At 34.2% G+C, this 24492-nt stretch overlaps 3 protein-coding genes across 5 annotated transcripts; 2 read left to right on the plus strand and 1 right to left on the minus strand.

The window, feature by feature from the left end:
* The first annotated feature begins 11841 nt into the window (after positions 1–11841).
* Positions 11842–13850, plus strand: LOC111514819 (uncharacterized). The gene is made up of 2 exons (XM_023171061.2): positions 11842–12316; positions 12757–13850. The coding sequence occupies exons 1-2, from the start codon at positions 11984–11986 to the stop codon at positions 13552–13554; spliced, it is 1131 nt and encodes a 376-aa protein (XP_023026829.2). The 5' UTR covers positions 11842–11983; the 3' UTR covers positions 13555–13850.
* A 656-nt stretch (positions 13851–14506) lies between these two features.
* On the plus strand, positions 14507–20510 carry LOC111514852 (uncharacterized). The gene is made up of 2 exons (XM_023171094.2): positions 14507–17583; positions 20168–20510. The coding sequence occupies exons 1-2, from the start codon at positions 17200–17202 to the stop codon at positions 20312–20314; spliced, it is 531 nt and encodes a 176-aa protein (XP_023026862.2). The 5' UTR covers positions 14507–17199; the 3' UTR covers positions 20315–20510.
* Positions 20511–21347: 837 nt separating this feature from the next.
* LOC111514829 (acireductone dioxygenase 1) lies at positions 21348–23883 on the minus strand. Of its 3 annotated transcripts, none has more exons than XM_023171078.2 (4): positions 23618–23882; positions 22644–22943; positions 22090–22189; positions 21348–21579 (listed from the first exon to the last, which is right to left on the minus strand). In XM_023171078.2, the coding sequence occupies exons 1-4, from the start codon at positions 23738–23740 to the stop codon at positions 21545–21547; spliced, it is 558 nt and encodes a 185-aa protein (XP_023026846.2). In that variant the 5' UTR covers positions 23741–23882; the 3' UTR covers positions 21348–21544. The 3 variants fall into 3 exon arrangements, with proteins under 3 accessions (XP_023026846.2, XP_023026852.2, XP_023026841.2); XM_023171073.2 differs by lacking the exon at positions 21348–21579 and adding an exon at positions 21897–22033 and having other exon boundaries at positions 23618–23883; XM_023171084.2 differs by lacking the exon at positions 22090–22189 and having other exon boundaries at positions 23618–23877.
* Positions 23884–24492: the final 609 nt, after the last annotated feature.

Raw genomic sequence — 24492 nt, forward strand, 5'->3', positions numbered from 1 at the left:
AGGCGGTCACTTGTCATAGAAAGCTTCTTCACATCCACTTCATTTTCCTATCTACTCATGTGACCCTTCGAAGACCTTCGAGTAAACAAAAAATCCAACCCTGATTCTATAGAGGAGCGTTGGCTGCCCTTTCTCTGACGTCGGATCAAAGCAATAGGTTCCTGGTTCTCCAACGTCTGATTCTACTGAAAAACCTAGGAAGCTTGATGATGCAGCCAGAAAACGACCAAATCGCTTCTTCAAGAGCAAGATATCTCATGAATCTGCCTTGAACCTAATTCTTGAGCAGCAGAAGTAAAATCAGCATAGTATGATATGTCTAAATCAAAGGTATCATCAGGTGTAGCTGACTCACAAATGCCCTCATGTGGGAAAGTTTCTGGGGTTATTCGGTTTGAAACTTGCACCTTATCATATGACAACCTAAATATTGATCAGTCAACTCGAATATCTCCAGTATGCCTTTATAACTGTCCCAGAGGTTATTTCAGGAGATCCACAAGTATGATGCCAGAGCTACAAATTTCGGCCTGACTCAGAAGAGCAGCCATAGAAGGGGGCCTCTATGGAATGCGTCACAGGACACTTACTTCTCGAGCCACACATTTTCACTGCTTGCTGAATTGTAGTTGAGAATTTTTTAAACTGTATTGCTGATCATTCATTTGATATGTGTGAAACAATAATTTTTCAATAATTATTTCTGAAATGTTCACGATAACATAGAATGGTGGATATTGGGTGGTTATTTCCATGTGTTTTTGGAAGTGTATGTTATCTGGAGAATGAGCCTTCTTCAGAAGATAAAGTGCTAGAAGTAGTTAGAAACAGATGACCCCTATAATAACCATTGCATTGAAAGTAAATTATGAGAAAATCGAGCCAAAAAAAAGGATATGAAATTAGCATCATTTTTTATCAATAGTTTATTTCTCTACTCGACAACCCCAAATAAAAAAACAACAAATACGCCAACTGTCCCTATATATCTATAAAAACAAAGGATGAAAAAATGAAGTAAACAGCTACAGAAACGTATGTATGCAATCACAACTAGCAAAAATAATTGATTATAGCTACTATATAAGATTGAGTAAATTCACTGAACATCACAAACTTATTCCTTATTGCCAATACGGCTTTAGGCAGAAAAGATCAACATCTGCTGCGATGAATGAACCCTGTGATCACATATATATGAACCTAAATGAGAAGTGATTCCCAGTCTGCGAATATTTTATCTTACCAGGGCTTTCGACACCATTAACCCTGAATTACTGCTTGAAACACTTTACCGAATAGCGATTAGGGGGTAGCCAATGACTGGGTTGCCTCATATCTAAAAAACAAGATGCAAGTAGAAGTTATTGATTCGATAAAATCAGAACATTCCCTTGTTACAATGGGGGTCCCACAAGGACCAACACTGACCCCGCTATTTTTCGTAATCTTTGTGAGTGATATAGTACTTGCATCTTTGTCACAAAATAAAACTATAACATATGCAGATGATATAAGCCAAATAGTAGCAAAAAACAACCATCCACTCTCGATAGAAGTCATATTAGATACTCATGACTTACCATTGATCAAAAACTGACTTGGGAAAATGTAAAAAATCTAATCTCAAAAATGAGTACCTTATGTTTTGTTATGAGACAGTTACGGGGAATTGTTTCATTGCAGGTACTCAAACTGACGTATTTTAGACTCATACAGTCTGCAATGTCTCATAGACTGGCATTTTGGGAAAATCTAAAGCAAATGAACTTTAAACGTTCAGGCCAGTCTCCATATACCTACACAGTAGGTTTAATGGACTGACGCCTATCAGAAAACAACTACTCCCCTGGCTAATACCACGAAGGGCGTTGGATTATATCTGACAGGCGTCAGTGCAGGAATATTCACAGAAAATATCCTGCATATGCAATTGGCAATACAACTGAAAGAGTCGACCCTCAATTTTGGAACGGGCACACTTGCAGACCGGTTTCGGGCTCATTAGCCACTCGTCAGTGCAAGATAGTACCCTCGATCTAAAGTCAATGATATTCCAGAATTGAAAATCGGAATTCTTTCAGAGTATTTCATTCCTCTTCCGAAGTTGGAGCGAACATCACAAAATGTCACTCCATCTAGTGGACGAGAATTCCGATTTTCAATTCTGAAATATCATTGACTTTAGGTCGATGATGGTCACTATCTTGCACTGACGAGTGGCTAATGAGCCCGAAACCGGTCTGCAAGTGTGCCCGTTCCAAAATTGAGGGTTGACTCTTTCAGTTGTATTGCCAATTGCATATGCATATTTTCTGTGAAGATTCCTGCACTGACGCCTGTCAGATATAATCCAACGCCCTTCGTGGTGTTAGCCAGGGGAGTAGTTGTTTTCTGATAGGCGTCAGTCTATCAGGCATAGCCCACTGACTAATAAGAACATTTTGGGAAAATTCCGCCCATATGATGAAAGTATTCAATGTGCAAAAAAGGATAATAAGATGTTATAGAGAATCTTCTAGGAATACCTTTACTGAACTGACATTCTTAATGGCAATTAATTTGATAGATGTAACTTCAACAAGATAACCGTTTTCAATTGTCAAACTTCAGAAGACCCTATATAACTAAAAGAAACTTGTAGGAATAGAATAAAAAATTATATTAGTTCGGAAAATAATGTAAAATCTTTTCTGAGTATTCACTTGTAATTGAAACAGTACCGGATTTAGGACTGCAACAAACCATGCTGGTTTTAATGGTACATATTACGGTTTGGTTGTTTCATCTAATCAAAGTATTCGTTTTCTGATAATTAAAAGATATTGTGGCTTTTAGGTTAATAGAATTTTGCTCTACACAGTCGGTGGTGCCAAAACAATACATCCGGTACAATGCACAAAAGTGCATCGCAAACATTGCAATTCAAAAATTTCAAACTATATGTCAATAACGATTATAACAATTTATTGTAATATCCGGTCCAACGAAAAAAGAAACAAATATTTTGGAAAAAATTTTATTCATTTTTCAATATAATCTTGTTACAGCTCCATACACTCTTCACAGCGACGTTCAAAAAGTTCGATATCGTTTCTTCTTCATCGGTGGAAAATCTTCGACCGCTGAGCAATTTTTTCAAGTTTGGCAACAGAAAATAATACGAGGGGGCTAAATCTGGGTAGCAATTCAAACTTCAATTCGTCAATTTTAGTCATTGCGCACTTTTTGGAATGGCTACTAAGTCTGCTAGCTCGTGAACATGTAGACTTTCGGGAGCAGACTCATCCAGAGTAGAATCTAGTTCATCTTTTATATTGTTTGGGCTGAGGCCTTTCAAATAAAGGTATTGTACCACGTAATGGTACCAATTTTCTCCATTTTCAAAAATTCACCGAAAACGTTCACTATTAATGGCTGCCAAACAAATACTAAACAACGCAGCGTCTTCAAACTTGAAATATATGATTTATAGATTGTTAACATTGTTAACAAACTACCGCCATCTCTAGGTCAGCACGGGTACTTCCAGGATGGCCTAGTGGTGTCAGTTTTATGAAATCGAGATTAGCATTTACGACTATATCATTACCAATAAAAAAGGCTCACAATCGGGTCTGACGGTTTTCAGTAATTTGACTCTTCATTGAAGAGAAATTGTTTGGACGGGTTTGCCATTCGTTTCAGTCAATTATCGTCCGGTTGCTTCGATGCCTTCCCATTTGTGAATATTTGTGTAGGAAGCCGCACAGCCTTCTCGGTCTCTCTGTTTCCACCTGCCTACATAACTTGAAAAGAAGAAACTCATATTTTCCGTCAAGGATGAAAGCTCGTTTTTCTTTAGAAAACATGCTGCTTTGAAGTTCTCGGCTTCTGTGCAACAACAAATAGTATATTGAGCTAATAAAAAGGCAAAGATAATATTGAAAAATATACTTCGCTTTTTAGAAGCTGTGAAGTGGAAAACATCGTTCAAATGAAGGTGATCATTCGAACTCAAGTGAAATTATCGGGTCTGACCTTCGAATATAATAAAGGAAGTTTTATCTTTCGAAGCGGTAGTGCTGTCAAGATATGCTGGAACACGTTTTGAAGTGATAACTTCTTATGGAAGGGTGAACCGCTTCGTTACCTACCGCGTAACAGCGCCAGTCTGTTTGAATTTCCTTTATCTCACGCATACGTTAGCGGAAGCCAGGCTCCTCCTCTCTCGTCGGACAAACGCTCAGTGTTATAGAGTGTTATAGAGATATACTGTTGACAGTATAATAAAAATCTAACCAGTAAGCACGTAATACACATTATTAGTGTCATTATTTATTCCCATAAAAGTAACAATTGGCTTATCTGTATATACACAAAATAATCAATAAAAGTTTTCAATAATGAATAACCTTTCCTTACATTATTTCAATGTTAAATGGTTTGACTCAGATTAGTTTAAGTTATCACTTCTGTCAGGCGTCTCGAGACGCACACATTTTTTTATTTCCCATGCGTCAAAGGCAACTATGGTGGACTATGGTGGTTTGATTTTTGAGTTTATCTTGGTTTTCGAATGAGATCATACAGTAAAAACTTACATATAGTTGAATTGTATCAAAACTGGAATTGTTTTGGTATCATCAACTGCATACTATGTATCTACGAATAGTCGTAAGAGAGATTCATGTCATTTGTTTATTTACGAAATAAATGTTTCCAAATTCGAGTCACTTTTATCCTTATGGGGTGATAAAATGAAGAACACTCATCTCATATTCTAAAAAATATGTGAACTATATATATGGGCATGTTGCATGCCCAAACCCTTACCTCTCATGGGAGACTTACGATTTTGTAGGTACGTGTGGCAGATACTTGACGGAAAAACAATAAATAACCCTGCTGATGCTGCGCAGAAATCTGAAGTAAAACCATCAGGCACCTGTGCAACGTCTTCTATTTGAAAGATGTTTCTTCTGATATGAGTCTTCCGAATGAATAACGTTGCACAGGTTATACTTAAGGACTAGTTTTTTCATCGATTTTTGTAGCCAGTGTAACAACTAATGCAGATATGTATCACAATACATGTGTTTTCCGACGTTTTTCTGATCATCACTGTATTGTCATACAATTCCCGATCGGAGCTACCTCAAAAAAGTGGGGACCACTATTTTTTGGGTCCAGAACTCGGTACATGAACTCCACATATCGGAGGAACATGTAATATACCAACTAACAAACATAAAATAATTCGTGTCACAATACTCTCAACCATCTACTCCTGAATTATACAGAAGATACTTTTCTCTACTCAGTTTGTATTTCAAACATTCGTTGTGGAATAAAAATAATAAAAATCAGATATCACTCACATGAGTTCTACTTTAAATGAATGGTAACAAATTGCACTTACATGGAACACTGTCATCCTCACTGGTAGACATCGATGTTTCGCCTCAAGACACTTGCTCTATGGCTCTTCAGTACCAAATTGGATAACATTATAGAAAATACACACACTTCATTCATGAATTACGATTTTTTTTAATGTCACGGAATAAGCTTGATCTGCTTATGTCATCGATGACATCCTAATGACATTCATTCACCTATTTGATTTAATCCCAGCCAAGAGGAATCTTATTTGAAATGAAGGGGTTATATTTTTAGGAGTGATTAATTTTTAGAAAAGAAAGTTTTTGGCTTTCTACTACTCCATCTTGATACAAAAAAAAATGAGGGAATCTTCCAAAGAAAGAAAGGAAGTAATCAATTTGAAAATAAGTAACTCTATACATGGATGTGTAGATCATGCAAAGAAGTCACTTTCAGACACAAACTGTCTACCAGTGAGGATGACAGTGTTCCATGTAAGTGCAATTTGTTAACATTCATTTAAAGTAGAACTCATGTGAATGATATCTGATTTTTATTCCACAACGAATGTTTGAAATACAAACTGAGTAGAGAAAAGTATCTTCTGTATAATTCAGTGTTCATATAGAAGTATTTGTTTCGAAAGAATTTTTTTCTTTCGTGTAATTCAATGTTTATATGAAAGTAGCTGTTTCAGGAGGACTTTCTTTCAGTTTGTGTCTGAAAGTTACTTCTTCGCATGATCTACACATCCATGTATAGAGTTACTTATTTTCAAATTGATTATTTCCTTTCTTTCTTTGGAAGATTCCCTCATTCTTTTTTTTGTATCAAGATGGAGTAGTAGAAAGCAAAAAACTTTTTTTCCCAAAAACACTGATGATCTCCAAAGATGACTCAACCTTTGACGGAAGCACAAAACTCTTAAGAAGTTCGAAATAGAGAGTTGAATTGGAATGTTCTGGCACTATTAAAAAAACATTTAATTGTTTCTCATCCAAAGAAGTCCAATCCTATATGTTCATTTCGTAAGAATCCGAGATTTCGAAATTTGTTTCCAATACCGTAGATTACATTATTCGATAATAGTTTGTGTCAATGTCTTATTTAAACAAAATACAAATTTTCTCTTATGTCCCACTCCAATTTTCATACCCATTCAAAGTTTCAAAGATAAAATGGTTGGGGATTAAAAGTTGAATGCCTAAATGAAAATTCGAAAATAAAAACCGGTCTATCCGAATATTTTTCTAATATATTTTTGTCGGCGATTTCAAAGAGTTCATCCATTACTTTCGGAAAACTCAGTATATCAATTATAGTTTGGTTTATAAGTGTCAAAAACCACAAAACTCACCAACTTTCCTCAGCCGCGACCAGAACCATAAAATTTTCACTCCCCGATTCCTTCGAAACTGTTCGAAAAGTTTTTGTGTCTGTGCTAAATAAAACACCACCGCGTCACTCGCGCTTGCACAAGTCGTTCGAAGTTGTGGAACAAGTCACGGCGTTGGACTGACTCGCGTCTGTTTTGCCGACGCTGTTACCTGGCCAGCGGCGCCTCGACGCCTCCGTGAAACTCGCGCACTTCGAGAAGACGCTTCGGACGGCGTTGTGGACTTCTCTCACTGGTGATCAGTTCGTGAAATGGAATTGATGACATTTCAATGATGATGGTGGTGAATTTTCTAAGTTACTTCTGACCGGAGTGGAAGAAGTTTAGGGAAATTCAAACAGAGTTTTCCTAAGTGGCAGGGTATGTGATTTCATTCACCGATATACATTAAGCTCAGGCTGAATTTTTGGAAGTCATGATACTTCTTTGTACGTGAAAATCCTAAAATTCTAATAATGGTTACGGCTTGGATCGTCTCTAACCTGCAAACGCCGTACATAAAAATGGATCAGGAATGAAAGAAAAATGTTAATTTTCTTCAAAATCAGTTTTTTATACAAAACATGCCAATTCATTCAATCACATTTTATAGAATTGTTAATTTATGGGACTTTAAACATATGATCAACCCCCAACTTATACCTGAATGAGTTTCTAAAACTAATTTCGTTCGTTTTTTGGGAAAGAAAGTTTTTGACTTTCTACTACTCCATCTTGATACAAAAAAGAAGGATGAGGGAATCTTCCAAAGAAAGGAAGGAAGTAACTCTATACATGGATGTGTAGATCATGCAAACACATCCATGTATAGAGTTACTTCCTTCCTTTCTTTGGAAGATTCCCTCATCCTTCTTTTATTTGTATCAAGTTGGAGTAGTAGAAAGCCAAACACTTTCTTTCCCAAAAATTAATCACTCCTAAAAAATATAACCCCTTCAATTCTAATTTCGTTCCTTTTTCAAAAACTGAAAATTCAATTGTATTACAAATTCCGTTTAAAATCAACTCAAATTTCCTTGTGTTGCTTTAAGATATATTTGATTGAGGTCTGCTATCTCTTGATACCTTGAGGTATCTCACGGTGGCCTCCGCGAAGGTTTCAGAAGGTGTAGCGACATTACTGTCGTTGCGCGGCTTCTTCAACCCTCTTGGGGTTCCCTCCGTGGAGGTGCACAATTGAGGGAGATTTTCTACAGGGGTAGCCGGTTCTTAGCTTTTATTCAAGGTGGAGCTCTTGGCGCCTGCCGCAGGAAGTGTCCTTGCTGTTGGAGGTGGAATGGAAGAGGAGTAGGGTGCACTTATAGGTGCTGCCACTCCCGCCTCTTTCGCTCTCTTTCTCCTTTTGGCATCGGCGCCGCAAATGCGCTTACGCCTTGGCCTTCGTATTACATCACGAGGTAATCTGCTATGTCCAGGCTCATTCCAAGCGGTAGATTGGGGTGGACATTTCAGTTCGTCCCCAGCCACTGCCTTAGATTGAGGTAAGCACTTCTGTCCAACCTCGGGATTGGTTTTCGTTTTGTTGTTTTTGTTTTTGTGTTGTTTCATTCATGTGTGTTCCCACGAGTAACAAGGGAAGAGTTGGTCACCTCTGACAGAGCCCCACTATGTAGGCTGATTAGAATGAGGTTTCGCCCAGTTCCCCAAGGGGATCGTTCATGACAGCATATCACCCTGCGGTCATTCAGCTGTCGGCACGATTCCTTACACCTTAGCTTGCAAAGGCTTTTGAGAAGTTTTAGTTTCCCTCGCCCTACTTATTTCTGCCACTGACTAGGAGTCCGGCAACCCCGTCGGTAAGGCCACATTGGCTTCCCGGACAGGGCCTCCAGTCCCCTGACCGTTTCCCTACCCGCCACCTGGGGACGCGCCCGATAGGTAGCCCAACCCACGGGTGTTTTAGAAGTATACATCCTAGTTTATACAAATAGCCAATTTGAACACCAAACTTCGTACTAACCGGACATAAAAATACAAGAATCGAGTCACAATAAATTCTCCATAAATTTTTGTCTATCAATCCATAAATCCTTGCCCATTAATTCTACTATAGAAAATAACCAATCTGTGAAGAACCAATTTCATTCTAATCGGACGTAGCTTTTTATATAAATACGTGAACCGCCTCCCAATGAATATTCCATAAATCCTACTATACAAAAATAGCCAATCTGTGATTAACAAATTTCACTGTCCATAAATCCTTGTTCGTGAATCCATAAATCCTTATCCATACCCTACTTATGTATAAAAATGGTCAATCTGTGAAGAAAAAAGTTCATATTAACCGAACGGAGCTTTTTATATAAACACGTAAATCGTCTCACAATAAATTGTCCATAAATCCTTGTTCATCAATCCATGAATCCTTATCCATACCATACTTATGTATAAAAATGGTCAAATTGTGAAGAACAAAGATCATACTAACCGAACGGAGCTTTTTATATAAATACGTAAATCGCCTCATAATAAATTGTCCATAAATCCTGGTCCATAAATCGTACTATATATGTGAAAATTGCTAATCTGTGAAGAACAAATTTCAAACAAATAGCTACATATAGGCTACAATTTTGGTCATAATATAACGATAAGTATTAGGGAAGTCGGAAAATTCTTCCTCCCTGAGAGCTACCTTGTCGTGCGCTGCCTATACCGTTGGAGTTACTTGCAGACAATGTACCATAAGATTGTTTATCTCAAATTGTTTTAAATAAAAGTCCGCGATAGTATATATCTACCTCTTATGTGGTAGCCATTATATGCGAAATACTGAGCCATAAATACAATTAAATTGGAAACTTTTTTACAATGCTCATTTCAGAGTATCTGTCAAATACTTATAAAAATTGATACAATTGTCATTTTAACTATTTGACATAGATTAGCTTTGTCTTTCACACTAAGTAATTTGGACGAATCGTTTAGAAGTTATCACGATAAGGGTAGTGGGGCGGTCTAAGCAATGAAGCGCCATCGCCGAGAACGCGACCCGAACACGGGCAGACGTGTGAGGGCAGACGTCGTTGACGGTCGTGTTATTTTTGCGAATTTCTTCATTTGTAACATAATTCGACTCTTGAAGCTATTCATTACTTAGTGCAGTTGGCATTTTTTTCAGTAACTGTATTTTTTAAGTAAAAATATAAGTTACCAGCTGTTGCCCGCTCTCATATTAACGTACAGCCCTATGCTACTGAACCTATAAACTTGAAATATGCAGGCAGGTGCTTTGTATAGCGTAAATAAGCATCAATGAAGAGAATCAGGAATATTTCCACCCCCAAAAGGGGAATAGAGGTTCATAGATTGTATTTAATTTCGTCAGTTTTGAAGTTGGAAACCTGAAGTTTTCGGTTGATAAAAAAAAATTTGTAACTATTTATTCAAAATGGTCTGTCACAAACCAAATTCTACGCATGCGAAGCCGCGGGCAACAAGTAGTGGTCCATAAATGAGGGATGCACCAACGACCCCGTTTACACGGGCATATAACATCCATTGTTATAACAATCGGAGATCTAAAATCCAGCGTGGGCCTAATCGAAGCGTAATTCTCGAGTCGACATATAAACTAATGTCAAATTCAATTATATGCGATTATAAACATACTCGTTTGCCCTAAAATGTCAAATCACGTCATTTTGACATCACTCTCTAGTGATAAAAGATCTCCATTGGTAAGTATTTACTCAGTTCAAACCCCACTACCTTCATAAACCATGTCCCTGATATATTTTCATTGTAAATAAACAAATATGATTTACAATTCGTAATTTAAGCAGATGAAGTGACATTCATTTGAGGTTATTTTCCTACATGATGACAGAACTTTTTTTCTGTTACCATGCTATTTCGATGTTCGTAGTAAAGCCATATATTCAGAAAAAAAGAAAATGCAGTTTTATTTTTTATAAAACCATGCAGATATTTGTATATTTTGAATTGAAAGGAGTATATTTTTTACAGAGAATAATTTTTATGATAGAAAGGTTTGGGCTTTTCGCATCCTTACACAAAAAAATTAAGGAACTTCCAAAGGAAGGAAATAAGCAATTCATTTCGAAATAAACTCTTGACTACTGATTGATTCAACATGTATATTGTCTCTCTACTTGGAATCGTCTCAACAAGCACTGAATGTTGTTCTACTATTGTTGAATATAATATGGTATAAACTTAGAATGCACAAAAAACTTGAAAAGGAAAATATACGTGAACAAAATTATTGAAATATGGATATAAAGTAGACTACATCATCCCCTGAAGATGCCAACTTGGTTAATGAAACACGCCTCCAAAAAAGTGTTGCAGTTCTGGTGTTTGGAAACAGTACTTGTTTTGAAAGTTGTCTACTCCATCTTCTGAAGACGTCGAATTGGTGAAACTTGCATCGAGAAGAGTGTAACATTTCTGGTATTTGAGAACTAGATTTCGATAATTTTTTTGGGATAACTTCAAATTCCACGAAAGTTCAGAATGTGTATACAGTGTGTGAAAACAATAACAAAAGTAACAGCACCTCGCCTTCAGAGGATAAGACTCCATGTATAAAAGTGTAAATGGACCTGTCTCATCAATAGAATTGAATTATGTATGATAATAGTATACAATACATATATTTTTCTTTTTCAAGTTTCCTGTGCATTCTGAGTTTATAGCATAATTATTATCAATAATGAAGAACTGCATAAAATGTCCATTCTAATTTCATGTTAATGATATGTTTTTCCAGAAAAATCATTCAGATAAAATTATAAATTTTTAATGTCAATCTATCACTTGTAAATACATATTGAAAAAATAATAATAGTATTCCGTACTCCAGTGAACCGTATATTGAATATTGATTTCTTCTGCTTTAGTACTAGTGTTGTTGAGTAACGCGTGCTGAAAGTTATGTTTCGTCGGAACCACAACTATATTAAAATTGAACAGAACTCTTTGTGTGGTGTTGGTGCGACACGAGGGCACTACAAGGTTCACCTATGGAACACGCTATTATCACTTTCTACCAGTAACTTTGTATTCCGTCACACGCTTCTGACAAATATATTCTGTGGTCTGGTTTTTTTTCATCTTTGAAGTTGTCAGTTGTCAGTTTTATTATTTAAATATTGTGGATGGTGAATCCCAAATCGATTCATTTTTACGATATTTTTCTTTGGAGAACTAATTCAATCTCTCGATTATGAGTTTCTTGAAATAACTCAAAACAAAATGGAACTGGAACCAAAAGTGATCCGTATTGTTAACTTGCAGAGTATCGAAACTAATGAGTCTCTGAATAATTTTTTGAATGATCAATTGCAATTACAAGGAAAAGTCGAAAAAATTTATATCGGTCGTGATACAAAACTAAGTTTGGTATTTGCCTATGTCATATTCGAATTCAGCTGTGATGCCACAAGAGCTGTGAAAGAATTATTTGACTTCGTCTACAAATCATTGAAAATTGATGTTGCTATTATATCACCAAATGTTAGAATCAAACTATACACATCTTCAGGAAAGACATCTTCCACAGAAAAAACAGTTACACAAAAATCTCAGGTAAATTTTGATGTGATTAATAGTACTTTTTGAAAATATAGACATTCATACATATTATTTTTCTAATTTGTTGAAATTATTTTATAAACACTTTGTGATAATTGAAAAAAATATTTTCTCTTAAAACTACAATGCTCATTAGTTGCAGTGCGAATTTTAATCTCAACATTATTACATTTTTGTTACAACAAATATTATAATGTAAGTACCCTATAGTAGAATGAAACAACAGATTCAAAAAATTAAGAGAATTGTCGACTTTTTTTTATTTTTGTTCATCCCCACTCAAACAGGACTATGTTTAATTTGCATTACACCTATAAGATACGGATTTTCAATACATAACTATTTTTATACCAAATTGGCACATTTGCAAAAATATTCTTTTATCTTTTAGAGCTTCTTGTTATTCTACGCAATAACTTTAATCTTATTTTTAGACTACAAGAAAGCTTATAGGCTCAGAGAACAGTTCTAATGTGAGCAAAGAGCAAAAGGAAAAAGTTCTTGATGCATTCAGTCATTCTAAGGCAAAGAAGAATAAAAAAATTGCTACTTCCTCCTCGAGGAATACTCATTCAAAACACTCTCCAGGTGCATTAGAAATTGCGAATACTCCAAGTAAACCCCAGAAAAACAATAAAACTAACGACCTTAAAGACAAAGGAGCTATGAGCAAAAATTCTTCCAGAAAGTCAACTTCAGGTTCAACTCCACGAATAAATTCCAAAACAAATGGTTTAGGTGTGTCGCTGGATTCAAGAAGGGGCAGATCAGATTCATACCATGATCATGACAACAAAACTAAAACCACTGAAGTGAGCAGAACGTCTCGTAAGCATCCGATCAAATCAGAAAATAAAAATGATATAAAAGAATCTAGGTTAGCTTTGTCGACCGCTCTCAATAAAGATGCACATCTGTTGCAAAGTTCGAAAAAGGTACTTACAGATTCAAATAAGGCGAAACCCCAACTCAAAATGCCAAAAGAAAAATTGTGTGCTTCTGAAAAATCAAAGGGTGATAAATTGAAATCTAGTCGTTCATTGAAATATGCCAAAAAGAAATCTAGTCCTTCATCAGTAAAAAAAAAATCCACTAATACAGGAGCCGTAAGCCTAATATCATATTCTACTCTGAACACTGTGATAAATGATTGTGTGGTATCAGAGAGTACATTAAAAGGGAACCTCGAATCAAAAAAACAACAAAAAGCAAGTGGAATATTACTGAGCTGAATATTCAATCAAAAGGATCAATAACAAAAACGACATTTAAGATGAGTGCTAGTTGTTTTGAAAATTTAATATACTAAGGAACAAATTCATTCACTTCAGCTTTGATTACCAATATTAATGAAAGATAAGTTTTACAGAGGGAAGGCAAACAAACAAGGAGGAAGGATCTAAGATCTTAATGAATCTATGTTTATGAAATCAAGATATTATTTATAGAAGTTGTATGTTTAGTTCCGTTTGAATTAGCTTTTTTCATGATGTTTTTATTCGAATTGGAAAATATAATGTTATCTGAATTTCTCGCTCTACTTAGGTATTGTATGAGTTTTGCATGTGATTTTTATAAATTATGGAAGTTACGAGTGAAATAGTGTAATTCTGCTTGTAACCGTTTTCTGTTTTCTGCAATAGAGAATCTGCTGAAGTGTAGATGTTTGACATTTCGGAAAATGATCTTTTTCTGGTTTCAAACCCCAAAAAAATTCCATGAATTTCATGTAATGATATGCCAAATATATTCAAAAGTCGTCACTATCTCTATGCTCAGATTCCTTCGAAATATTCTTAACTGGCTCAAATTTTGTTTAATATTTTTTCATACTTGTATATGGGTTTAGTCTGATCATATAGAGTGAATAATAATAATAATAATTTTTATCAGTCTCAAGAAACACAGTTTTTAGACACGTCAATACAATTTCTAAAATAGGTTTGAGAGGGTAAGATTTGTCAATATAGTTTTCAAAAAATGCTTGTAGATAAATTAGATTTCCAAAAAAAAAATACAAGTTAACAAGATAAAATTCCAATCTTATAAGACTTGACTAAAATGTAAATCCATGAGCTTTTACAAATTATAAATCACATAGCTAACGTATTATATATATTCAAAGTTCAGGAGGTGACCACAAAAGTGTCTCTTCTTGGATAACTTCGAAAAATTGATCAATTTCATAAAAAGGATGTTTGGTTAATATTTTCTTCAATAAGTTTTTGAATCTTCTAAATGGCAAATTACGAAATTCGGCAGATAAGGCATTGTATAGCTTAATTCCTATATTATCTGTTCTTTTCAACCTATTAGCTGTAAGAACAAGGTTTGATTTATTTCTTGTATCATGTTGGTGTATATCCTTGTGAGCAACTTCATTCAACAACTGTTGTTGAACAAGAAGCAGATTTTCATAGACAATAACTGAATATAGGGTCATAATTTTAAGTTTTACAAATATTGGTCGACACTTTTCATCATAATTGGCACAGATTATGCTTCTTACTGCAAATTTTTGAATGACAAATAATATTCTATTAAGATTGCATAATTCCAATTGATTATACCATACCTAAGGACTGAATGAAAAAGATAATGATATGTTGCAAGTGCCGCACTTTGATTTACTATTTTTTTAATTCTTCTGATAGCAAAAACCGTCTTACTAAGTTTACTACACGTGTTATTTATGTGGTCTATCCATTTCAGGTTGGAATCTATTTGTACTCCCAAAAATTTGGTAGAATTTTTGTTATCTCGATTTAAGCAAATTGTTTCAAAAGTTAGAGTTTCTGTTTTTTGTTCATTGAGAATCAAGTCATTTGATGTGAACCATGATCGAGCTTTCTTTAATATGTCAGTATGGATCATATGAGGATCATCTATTTTATATATTTTTTTGCCCAAGGTTGCATCACCTGCATACAATATAGTTTCTATGCCTGACGAGTTCATCACGTGAGGTAAGTCGTTGATATATATTAGAAACAGAAATGGCTCCAATATTGACCCTTGTGGCACTCCTCCAAATCTTTTTCTTTTTTCACTTTTGGTATTTCCTAGATCAACAATTTGATATCTTTCGTTAAGGTATGACTTCATCATGACCAGGCAGACACCTCTCACTCCGTAGAAATCTAATTTGGCCAATAAAATCGAGTGATTTACCGAATCGAATGCTGAAGTAAGATCTGTAAAAACGCTCACATATTTTTCTTGGTTATCAAAGGCGTCTTTTATACTATTTGTGAGAAAGTTCATTGCATCAGACGTCGATTTTCCTTTCCGAAATCCAAATTGATGAAGACTCTGAAGATTATTTATATCAAAGTATTTTACTAGTTGTTCGTAAATTATGTGTTTGAAAAGGTTGGCAATATTGCTATATGTCGAAAAGTTTTTGGTTCGGATGTAACACCTTTTTTATGAATTGGCAGGATTCTACCAATTTGTAATTGCTGAGGGAAGTAGGCTTCACTTAGACAGGTATTGATAATATCTGTTAAGGGTTGAGTTATACATTCAATGGCACTTTTTATGACTAAAACATTCACACCGTTTATATCTTCCGTTTTTTTATTTTTTTACTTAGTTATGATTATTCTCACCTCATCTGTCGTTACAGGCCTAAAGACTTATCGTGGAATAAACGTTATAAGTGTTTTGCTTGTTCAGCGACTTTATGCTATCAAAAAAATTAAAACAGAAAAATGTTCACAAGTGGTACAAACAATTCAGACATTGTAGCACAACATAAGAATATGTTGGTGGCAAATAGATATCTTGAAAATTTCCAAAGTTATTTGCAAAAACACGCTCCGAAAATAATATTCTTTTTTGTGCGCCATATTTGGGGAGAGCAGATCGATTTCCGTTTTGAAAGTGGAAATTTTTTTTAGGATACGTCCGGGAGATCAATTTGAACGGCTCTCTCGCATATGTCGCACTTCAAGTGTGAATTTGGCGAAATAAAATATATTTGAAATTCCCGCCATTTTTTATTGTTTATATCTGGAAAAAGTTTTATTTTCTACTAATTTTAAATACCATAAAATGACAATTTTGGAAAGTTTTATAAACTCGATCCTTACAAAAAGATCAAAACAGCATTCAAAAAAGTTTTTTGTCGTTATATTCGAAATGTTCCCCATGTTATAATAATGTTACTAGCGTTCAAAATTGAAACTATTCCAACAGGTTAATTGTAATGGTCCTGCTATTAATTATGGTGAAAATCGGCACCTTTCTGGATAAGTCGCCGAGATTATCCCTGATCCTCTCATGTTGAGTGGATCAATAGGACTTCGTAATGACCTTGAAGAAATTCATAATGAGTTCATTCCTGTTTGCAGATAAGCCAATCTAAGATTTTTAACTTCTGATATGAATCAATAAATCTCTCCCCTGTTGTCAGGGGAAGTACAACCGTGGAAAGGACGATTTGGGATGCACATCGAGTTGACGCAGCTTTTCTTGAGTCCATCTCACTACTAAAAACAAGAAGAATAAGTTTGGAACGGCAAGCATATTCGTAGCAGCAGCTTTGTTCTTCCCCGGCAGTTCCGATGGTTAATATTTCAGTTTTTTGTAGTGAAACACTTCAAGAATCGGCAACATTGATCACGTTATCTATATGTATGCAACGCTGCAACTGTGTAATGCCACATCATTCGAATGAGTCATGGGAATCCCAATCCCAGTATAAAGTTATATTATATTTTCACATTAAAGATACCAATAATTTCCATTTCATAGTTATCGATATATTTATACCAATTCATTTGCATAATTTTGAAGACATATCCCCTTAAAAAAATTATAACTAATAAAGTATATGAAGTGGTGTTTGAACAGTTCAGTATAGTGAAGAAACAATGGATAACTCTGAATCGAAAGTAATCCGTATTGTCAACTTAGATAAAGACACCACAAATGGTGAACTGAAAGAACTGTTGAAGGAACGAGTGAATCTACGAGGAAAAATTGAGAGAACCCATATTCGAACTAATTCAAGGCTTAATTTGGTTTTCGCTTACATTATATTCGAACTCCAATGTGATGCCAAACAATCAGCAGAAATATTGAATGGTGCCTATTACAAAGAGCGTCAACTAGATGTGGCTGAGGTCACTCCGTATGGCACTTACAAGAAATACTTGCAGAGTCCAAGAGGAAACTTACCAAAATTTCGTCTGGAAAGAGGATTTGGCGAGTTCCGGAGGGAACTTGATGCCAAGATTTCTGAAACTTCTACAAAAGTAGGTATTTCTACAATTCTTGATGATTTTAATATACCAGGTTACCATGAGAATCATTACACCAATTTGAGCGATTACTCACTACTTGAACATAGATAATTTTGAATAACTACTGCAGAAATCCTCAACAAAAGTTTTTATGATATTTATTCACCTTCAAAAATTTTTACAGAAAACAGTGTGTTACAATAGTTAAACAACAGTTTTTTGTTTAGGTACATCACAATATTATAAGGAGTATTCTCAAACTAAAAAAATATTTAATAATAAAAAAAGTATGTTAGTGTATCAAAAATTAGATATTTACATATATAAAACTAGTCACACATACATATATGAACAGTTTAAGTTTAGAGGCACACATATGGAAAACACAGAAACATCAATCCCAAAATCTGTAGTCCACACTCTTGACAAGCAAAAATATAAGTATTTGGACCCATGAGTGAAGAAAAATTTCATTTATATCATATAGTGGATTCAGTAGCAATGATTATTTTAGTTGGTATTTTAATTTTTTAGTTGTGTAGTACTTCCATTCCACTGGTATTTGGTTGTACAGATTCATTGGCAAATATTCAGTTTTTTTTTTGTTATTTACTTTTGGCATCCTATATTGATTTTTATTTCGTGTATCATGTCCATGAAAATCTGTTCCCGAAATATATTCATCTTTATTTTGATGTATCCACAGAATAGCCTCCATTATATATATATATATATATATATATATATATATATATATATATATATATATATATATATATATATATATATATATATATATATATATATACAGGGTAATGTCAAGATTTTTATTTCAATAAAAATTGGCTTGGCATGTGTTCTGTTGCCCAAATTGGCCATAGTTCTTGTAATTTTCTTTTGGCTCACCAATAGTTGAACAAACCCGGCTTGGCTTGTTCCCCACAATAGCACCCCATATACAAGATGGCAATGTACCATGCCATAGTAAACGGTTCAATTTATTTATTGAATTAGGATTCCCTAATATACAGGTTAGCTAACTTAAAATATAATATAATCAACAAGATTTATATAAATAATACAACTTTATATACATACATAATTTGAACTGAACAAAAAGGAATTTTTCAATTTCCACCGTGAATATATTTTAACAGTTCGCTCTTGAAAATCTTCTTCCATGATAGAGTAGATTTAATTGAATCAGGTAAATCATTGAATCAGACAAAACCTTTGAAAAATAAACTGCTCATACTATTTCTTGTAGATATTTGTTCTGTTTATATGAATGTGACTGTTGTACCTAGTAGAATGGTGATGAATGTCCTTATTGAAAGTTATTAATGATGGCAAGTATGGTGGGGTCATTTTATTTAATATTTTATAAATGAAAACCATGGAACAATAGAATAATCTTTTGGATACTGAGAGCCATTGTAGAGCAGATAGCGTGGTAGAAATTGGTGTATACCTATTAAATTTTAAAATTATTCTCATTCCTCGATTTTGTATTTGTTGCACTTTGTTCAAATTAAAAGAGAATAAAATAGATGCACAGTAGTCAAAATGGGGTTGGATTATAGATGTACATACCATAATTTTTGTATCTGTTGATAAGTTAGTGGAGATTGTTGAGAAAAAATATATTTTTTGCAATCTTTTTTTCAATATATTTGAAGTGGTCGTTGAATGATAAGCAATTATCAAGTTGAAATCCCAAATACTTCACTAATGTTACTATTTCTATATGTTCACCTTCAATTTTTATATTTATGTTGTTTGTATTCATATGATTATATTGGAATTTAGTAGTGATTATCAGTGTTTTTGTTGTTTTAACGTTAAGTTTCATTTCATTGGTTTTCAGATATTTTTCTACTTTCTCTAGAACTTTATTCATTCTGCCAACAGTTTCTTCTAAATTTACTCCAGTACAGGCCAATAAGGTATCATCTGCAAATAAGTTAATGAACTGTAAATAATTGTATATCAATACTTTGCTAGATAATACTTCCCTGATTTCTCAAAACAAATAGAGCCTTGGATAGCTTTTTTTGAGTTTCATTTATATATACTTTCCAATTCAGTTGAGCATCAACATGAAAACCCAGTAGCTTAACTGTTGTTTCATTGTTGAGCGCTTGCCGATTTTTTGTGAAAGTGATGTTTCTTGTTTTATTTTTGTTTAGCGTCATAACGTTTGAATTTGAAAAGATTTCCATTTTTAATAATGTTTTTTCTGACTTACGTTCTATCACGCTTGAGTTTTTATCCTGTAACAAAAAAGTAGAGTAATCTGCATACATAAAAACATTAGCAGCATCAATTAATGTTGAGCTTGTCAGAAATTGCTGATTATTAATAAGCAACATGAACATTGGTATTTTATCCAAATTCTAAATCACTTGAATAATCCGTTTTTGTTTCATCTAGGCAATAATATTGATAAACACTAAATTCACTGTTCGTTATCTGATTTGAATTTGCTGGAAAATTATTGCCTAATTCAGTTTGTTTAAGAACTATAAGTGAAAATTTTACTGTCATTCCTTAACTCATATTCGCTAGTTACCTTAACAATTTTTTTTTTCATGAGAATTTGGTAGCAGATCCAAGATCATCCCGCCAATTGAGAAGCAACTTATTTGTAAATATACCTGAAAATCTATTTAAGCCTGGAAGTAGGCATCGAATGCACTTCGTGAACAATTCAGCCATTGGTGAAGGGGTATGGCCTGCATAACGGAAGAGGCAAAAATTAATGAAAAAAATGAAGCGAACTTATTTGGAGTTTTGATCTGGAATCAGTATTATTTTACATTTATAATTATTATTTCTACCTGTGAATATTTCATGAAGATTTAAGTAAAAAGTATCCATGTTAATTGTAAGTTGACCATATCTGAATATATTAATAACATACATGATTATTCTCAGTATTTATCCAATTAGTCCGTAACACTTTAGTCAATATACACAGTCTTTTAAAAAATAAGGTGCATTTTCATTTTTCTCAAAAAATATTTATTCAATTTCTAATTTGTCCCCTACACAGTAATTCCTCTCAGATATTAAACACTTATGCAAGCGCAAAACGCCGTCCTTTCATAGGTCTCTTCAATTTTGGGAACAGGAAAAAGTCCCTGAGTGCCAAATCTGGTGAATACAGTGGCTGAGACGTGATTACGGTGTTGGCTAAAAAATTATGAACAAGCAACGCGTAAGCAGGTGCATTATGGTTATGGAAATGCCAGTTTGTTTTTCCACAATACCGGACGTTTTCTTCGTATTGCTCCTCGCAAGCCCTGCATAACTTCGAGATAATACTCCTTATTGACTGTACTACCATGTAGCAAGAACTCCTGATGCCACGGTAATCGAAGAAAAAAGTGAGCAAAACTTGGACTTTTGAACGAACTTGGCGTGCTTTTTATGGTCTTGGCTCTCCCAGGTTCTTCGATTAGGACGATTAGATTTTAGTTTCGATGTCATAACCATATACCGATGATTCGTCATCAGTTATGACCCTTTTAAGCAAATCTGGATCGCCACTGACTTCATTCAACAATTTCTCCGCTACCACACGCTTCATGCCCAAATTTTCTAATAGCGGTTCGACGATTCTCCAAAATAATTGTCTAAAACATCAATATAAAACATTTTTTGGGAACCTCACTCCTCCACCTCAAACTCCAACAAAAAAATCCTGGGAGGTAACATCCCTTACAGAAGAAAGTCAACAGTTAGCAAATTTCAAATTCATAGATAGAGGAATAATAAACAAATTGAGTATTTATTTAATAGATGTACCCCAATAATAAACATGTTTGAATATATTTCAAAACAGTATATAAAAAAATCCAAATATAAGTGTAACTATACTTTCACAAAGGTTCCTGATCCGAAACTCTCAACGTAGTGTTTTCGACACTCCATATTATCACAAGGTCGATTGTGAGCCGTCCAAACTGGTTCACCTATGAAGAATCGTCTGGCTATTATGGTATTCTGTAAAAGAAATTGGATAATTTTTTAGTTTTTCAGTGGTTCAGCTAAAGATAGGAAGACATCGTGAAGATATTTTTTGTAAGCAAACCTCATTATTGATTACCGGAGTTGCGCCAAATTATGGAAGTTATTTGTTTGGAGATTGTTAAAATGAATATGAAACTGATGAAAACTCGGAAAAGACTGCTCTGATTTCCAAAAATGAAACTTTTGGACAAAGAATTGAAATACTTATCAAACGAGGTATCACAAGACCCCCATTCGTTAAAAAAAAAGTTGGGAGCGCTCTCTTGACAAAGTAATGCAAAACTGTTGTCTTTCTTCATAAAAAGTTACCAAAAATTATTCCTTTTTACTTTATTTTTGTCTGATATTGATATCTTGTCCCGTTCAAAAGATAATGCTGAGGGATGTTTATGACCGGACTGTATATATTGTGCCTGTATATGCCTGCCTAGAAATGAGTCCCAGTATGGTCAAGGATGTTATAAGGTAGCGTTTTTTGTTTACCTGAAAGACGTGCCTTTGAACATACGAGGGCTGCAAGTTTCACCCTATAGAAATTTCTGGAATGTTTGGAAAGAATGTATACAGAAATTTGACAGGAGACCTATAATAGAGTATTCTAATTACTTTCATAATATTGAATTCAACTGGAACAAAAAATCAATAACTCAACTGTAATAAGAAAAAACGCAATGTCACTAATGAATAATAAATACTATATTTGTGAAAACTATATCAGAGTCAGGGGTCAGAAGTTGAGAAATTTGAAGATAAGCCTCAGATATAAGTGGTAACAAAAACAAAAATAAGTTGAATGACTAATAATTATTTCCTTTAGTTCAACATTGAAAATGTAAATTTGAGAATAATCGAGACACTACCTTTATAGTTTTTAGAAAACTGATAATGTAGACAAAGTTTTGTTATTCACAGAATTACATAACATGAAGTAAAAACAGTATCGTAAAAAAGAAAGACACACTTGCATAGGTGTTGAAAAATACAATCATGAATTTAGAGTGTCTTCCATAAGAAATACTCAATATGTGTGTACTAACCTTCTCATCCAAAGTGAATCTGTGATAAATGCCACTTGGTAAAATCAACAAATCTCCTGGTACAACTTCAATCCTGATCCACTCGTCATTCTTATCCCTCACGTCGAAATACCCGGAACCTTTAACCACTAGTCGTATCTCTTCATCAGTATGTAAATGTTCAGTATAAAAAATTTTCAGTTTCTCCTCATAATTTTGGAGGCACCCTTCAGAAATCACTATTTCATCTTCATATGTGTAACCTCTTTCTTTTTTTAGCTTCTCTAAAATCCCATCGGTTTCCAAGGTATCGATATTCAGCTATAAAATGAATATTTAAATTATTGAAATAGTCATACAAATACTATGATGTCAAAATACAACAAACTGAGCTCCGCCTCTCTAGATACCTGTCAAAATTAGATATTCGCTTACTGACTTCATTTTGTGAGAGATTTCAAAGCGACCTGGTATCAATATTGAAAGTACGAGATATGTTCAAAAATGAAGGGAATTCTCGTTTCCTTTTTGTACATATTTATTTATTTGTCTACATTAATGTTATCACCACTAGATATTATCAGTGCTTCCAATCCTCGAAGGATTTCTCAGACTTGATCTATGGGATAGCTCTCAGCTCTTCCAGCGATGTGGTTTTAATGTCATCAGGTTCTTTTTATTAAAAAAATAAATAAAAAAAATCACATGGGTTCGTGTCTGGCGAATATGGAGGCTTGAGCATTCTTACAGTATTACTATTGGTCAAAAATGGTGTATTATCCTGATGCAGAAGCCATGAATCGTTTTCCCAGATTTGGGGTGGATTCGTACACCAGTGCAAGTAATAATATATATGTGCACCAGTAGCAAGTAATAATATGTATGTGCACCAGTCATAAGACTTTAGTAGCAAATTAAAAACATGAATTCTTATGACTTCAATCCATCAAGAGTTAACATTTACACTAACCAACATATGTTTATTGAAGAGTTACCTTGAAATATTCAACACCAGATAGTTTGAAAAGTTCATCAAGCTCAATAAATTGAGGAGGATTGCGGTGGTGTTCTTTTCTTTGATCACTATGATCATTGTCCATAAACCAAGCCCTCACCATCTTAACGTATTGACAAGCTTCAAATATTTCAGTCCATTAAATATTTACCAATTATAATCTAATCAAGTTTATAATCAAAAAATATATTCATTAAACTCCAGTTACGGCGTTCCTCGGTTCCATGTCAACCTTTGAATATTTACTTTATTTCACTAGCGCCTAGACACAACAGATTGCATTCATTTTAATTTAAGTGTCCTGTGCTAGAGATAACATTCTATTTAGGCAGATTAACTTCTGAGCAAGCACATTATTTGCGCAGAGGCATATAAAATATATTTCGTGGTGGAGATTCACATATCACTGAAGATTCGAATAGAGCATCGCATAATTCAAAACAAATATCTCATGAAAACAATTTGATGCTGAATTATGACAATCGAAAGTTTTGTGATTCGTGAACATTTCCTCAAACTAATCTACAGCAATCGGAATGTTCTAGTTACCAAAACGAAAATTTTTCTCTGTGACGTACCATTTAGAGTCATTGCGATTTTATTAATGGTCCGTGTTTGACCAAAAATTATAATGAATATATCATAGGGAACTAGACTTTTTTCTTCATATATCAGATTTCAAACCTATTGGGTGAATTTATATTTATTCTGTATATTTTGCTAATTTGCACCAAAGTGGAATTGAGCAGAACAATAACAGTGTCAGTGAAACGAGGTTGATACTGGTTTGACAATGGCAAACGCCATCAAGAAGATGACAGATGTCAAAATAATCAAAATCAGGCTTGCTACTCA

The sequence above is a fragment of the Leptinotarsa decemlineata genome, unplaced genomic scaffold, assembly GCF_025532065.1.
Source record: "Leptinotarsa decemlineata unplaced genomic scaffold, Ldec_3_MD MMD2_tig00026361_RagTag_RagTag, whole genome shotgun sequence".
Classification (NCBI taxonomy): Eukaryota; Metazoa; Arthropoda; class Insecta; order Coleoptera; family Chrysomelidae; genus Leptinotarsa; species Leptinotarsa decemlineata.

Coding starts and splice junctions, on each gene's coding strand:
- LOC111514819 (XM_023171061.2), top strand. CDS start 11,984: ATGGAACTGGAACCAAAAGTGATCCGTATTGTTAACTTGCAGAGTATC. Junction 12,317..12,756: donor CAGTTACACAAAAATCTCAG/GTAAATTTTGAT, acceptor TCTTATTTTTAG/ACTACAAGAAAGCTTATAGG.
- LOC111514852 (XM_023171094.2), top strand. CDS start 17,200: ATGGATAACTCTGAATCGAAAGTAATCCGTATTGTCAACTTAGATAAA. Junction 17,584..20,167: donor TTTCTGAAACTTCTACAAAA/GTAGGTATTTCT, acceptor TTTTTTCATGAG/AATTTGGTAGCAGATCCAAG.
- LOC111514829 (XM_023171073.2), bottom strand. CDS start 23,740: ATGGTGAGGGCTTGGTTTATGGACAATGATCATAGTGATCAAAGAAAA. Junction 22,944..23,617: donor CTGGTGTTGAATATTTCAAG/GTAACTCTTCAA, acceptor TTCATTTTATAG/CTGAATATCGATACCTTGGA. Junction 22,034..22,089: donor TTCAAAGGCACGTCTTTCAG/GTAAACAAAAAA, acceptor ACTCATTTCTAG/GCAGGCATATACAGGCACAA.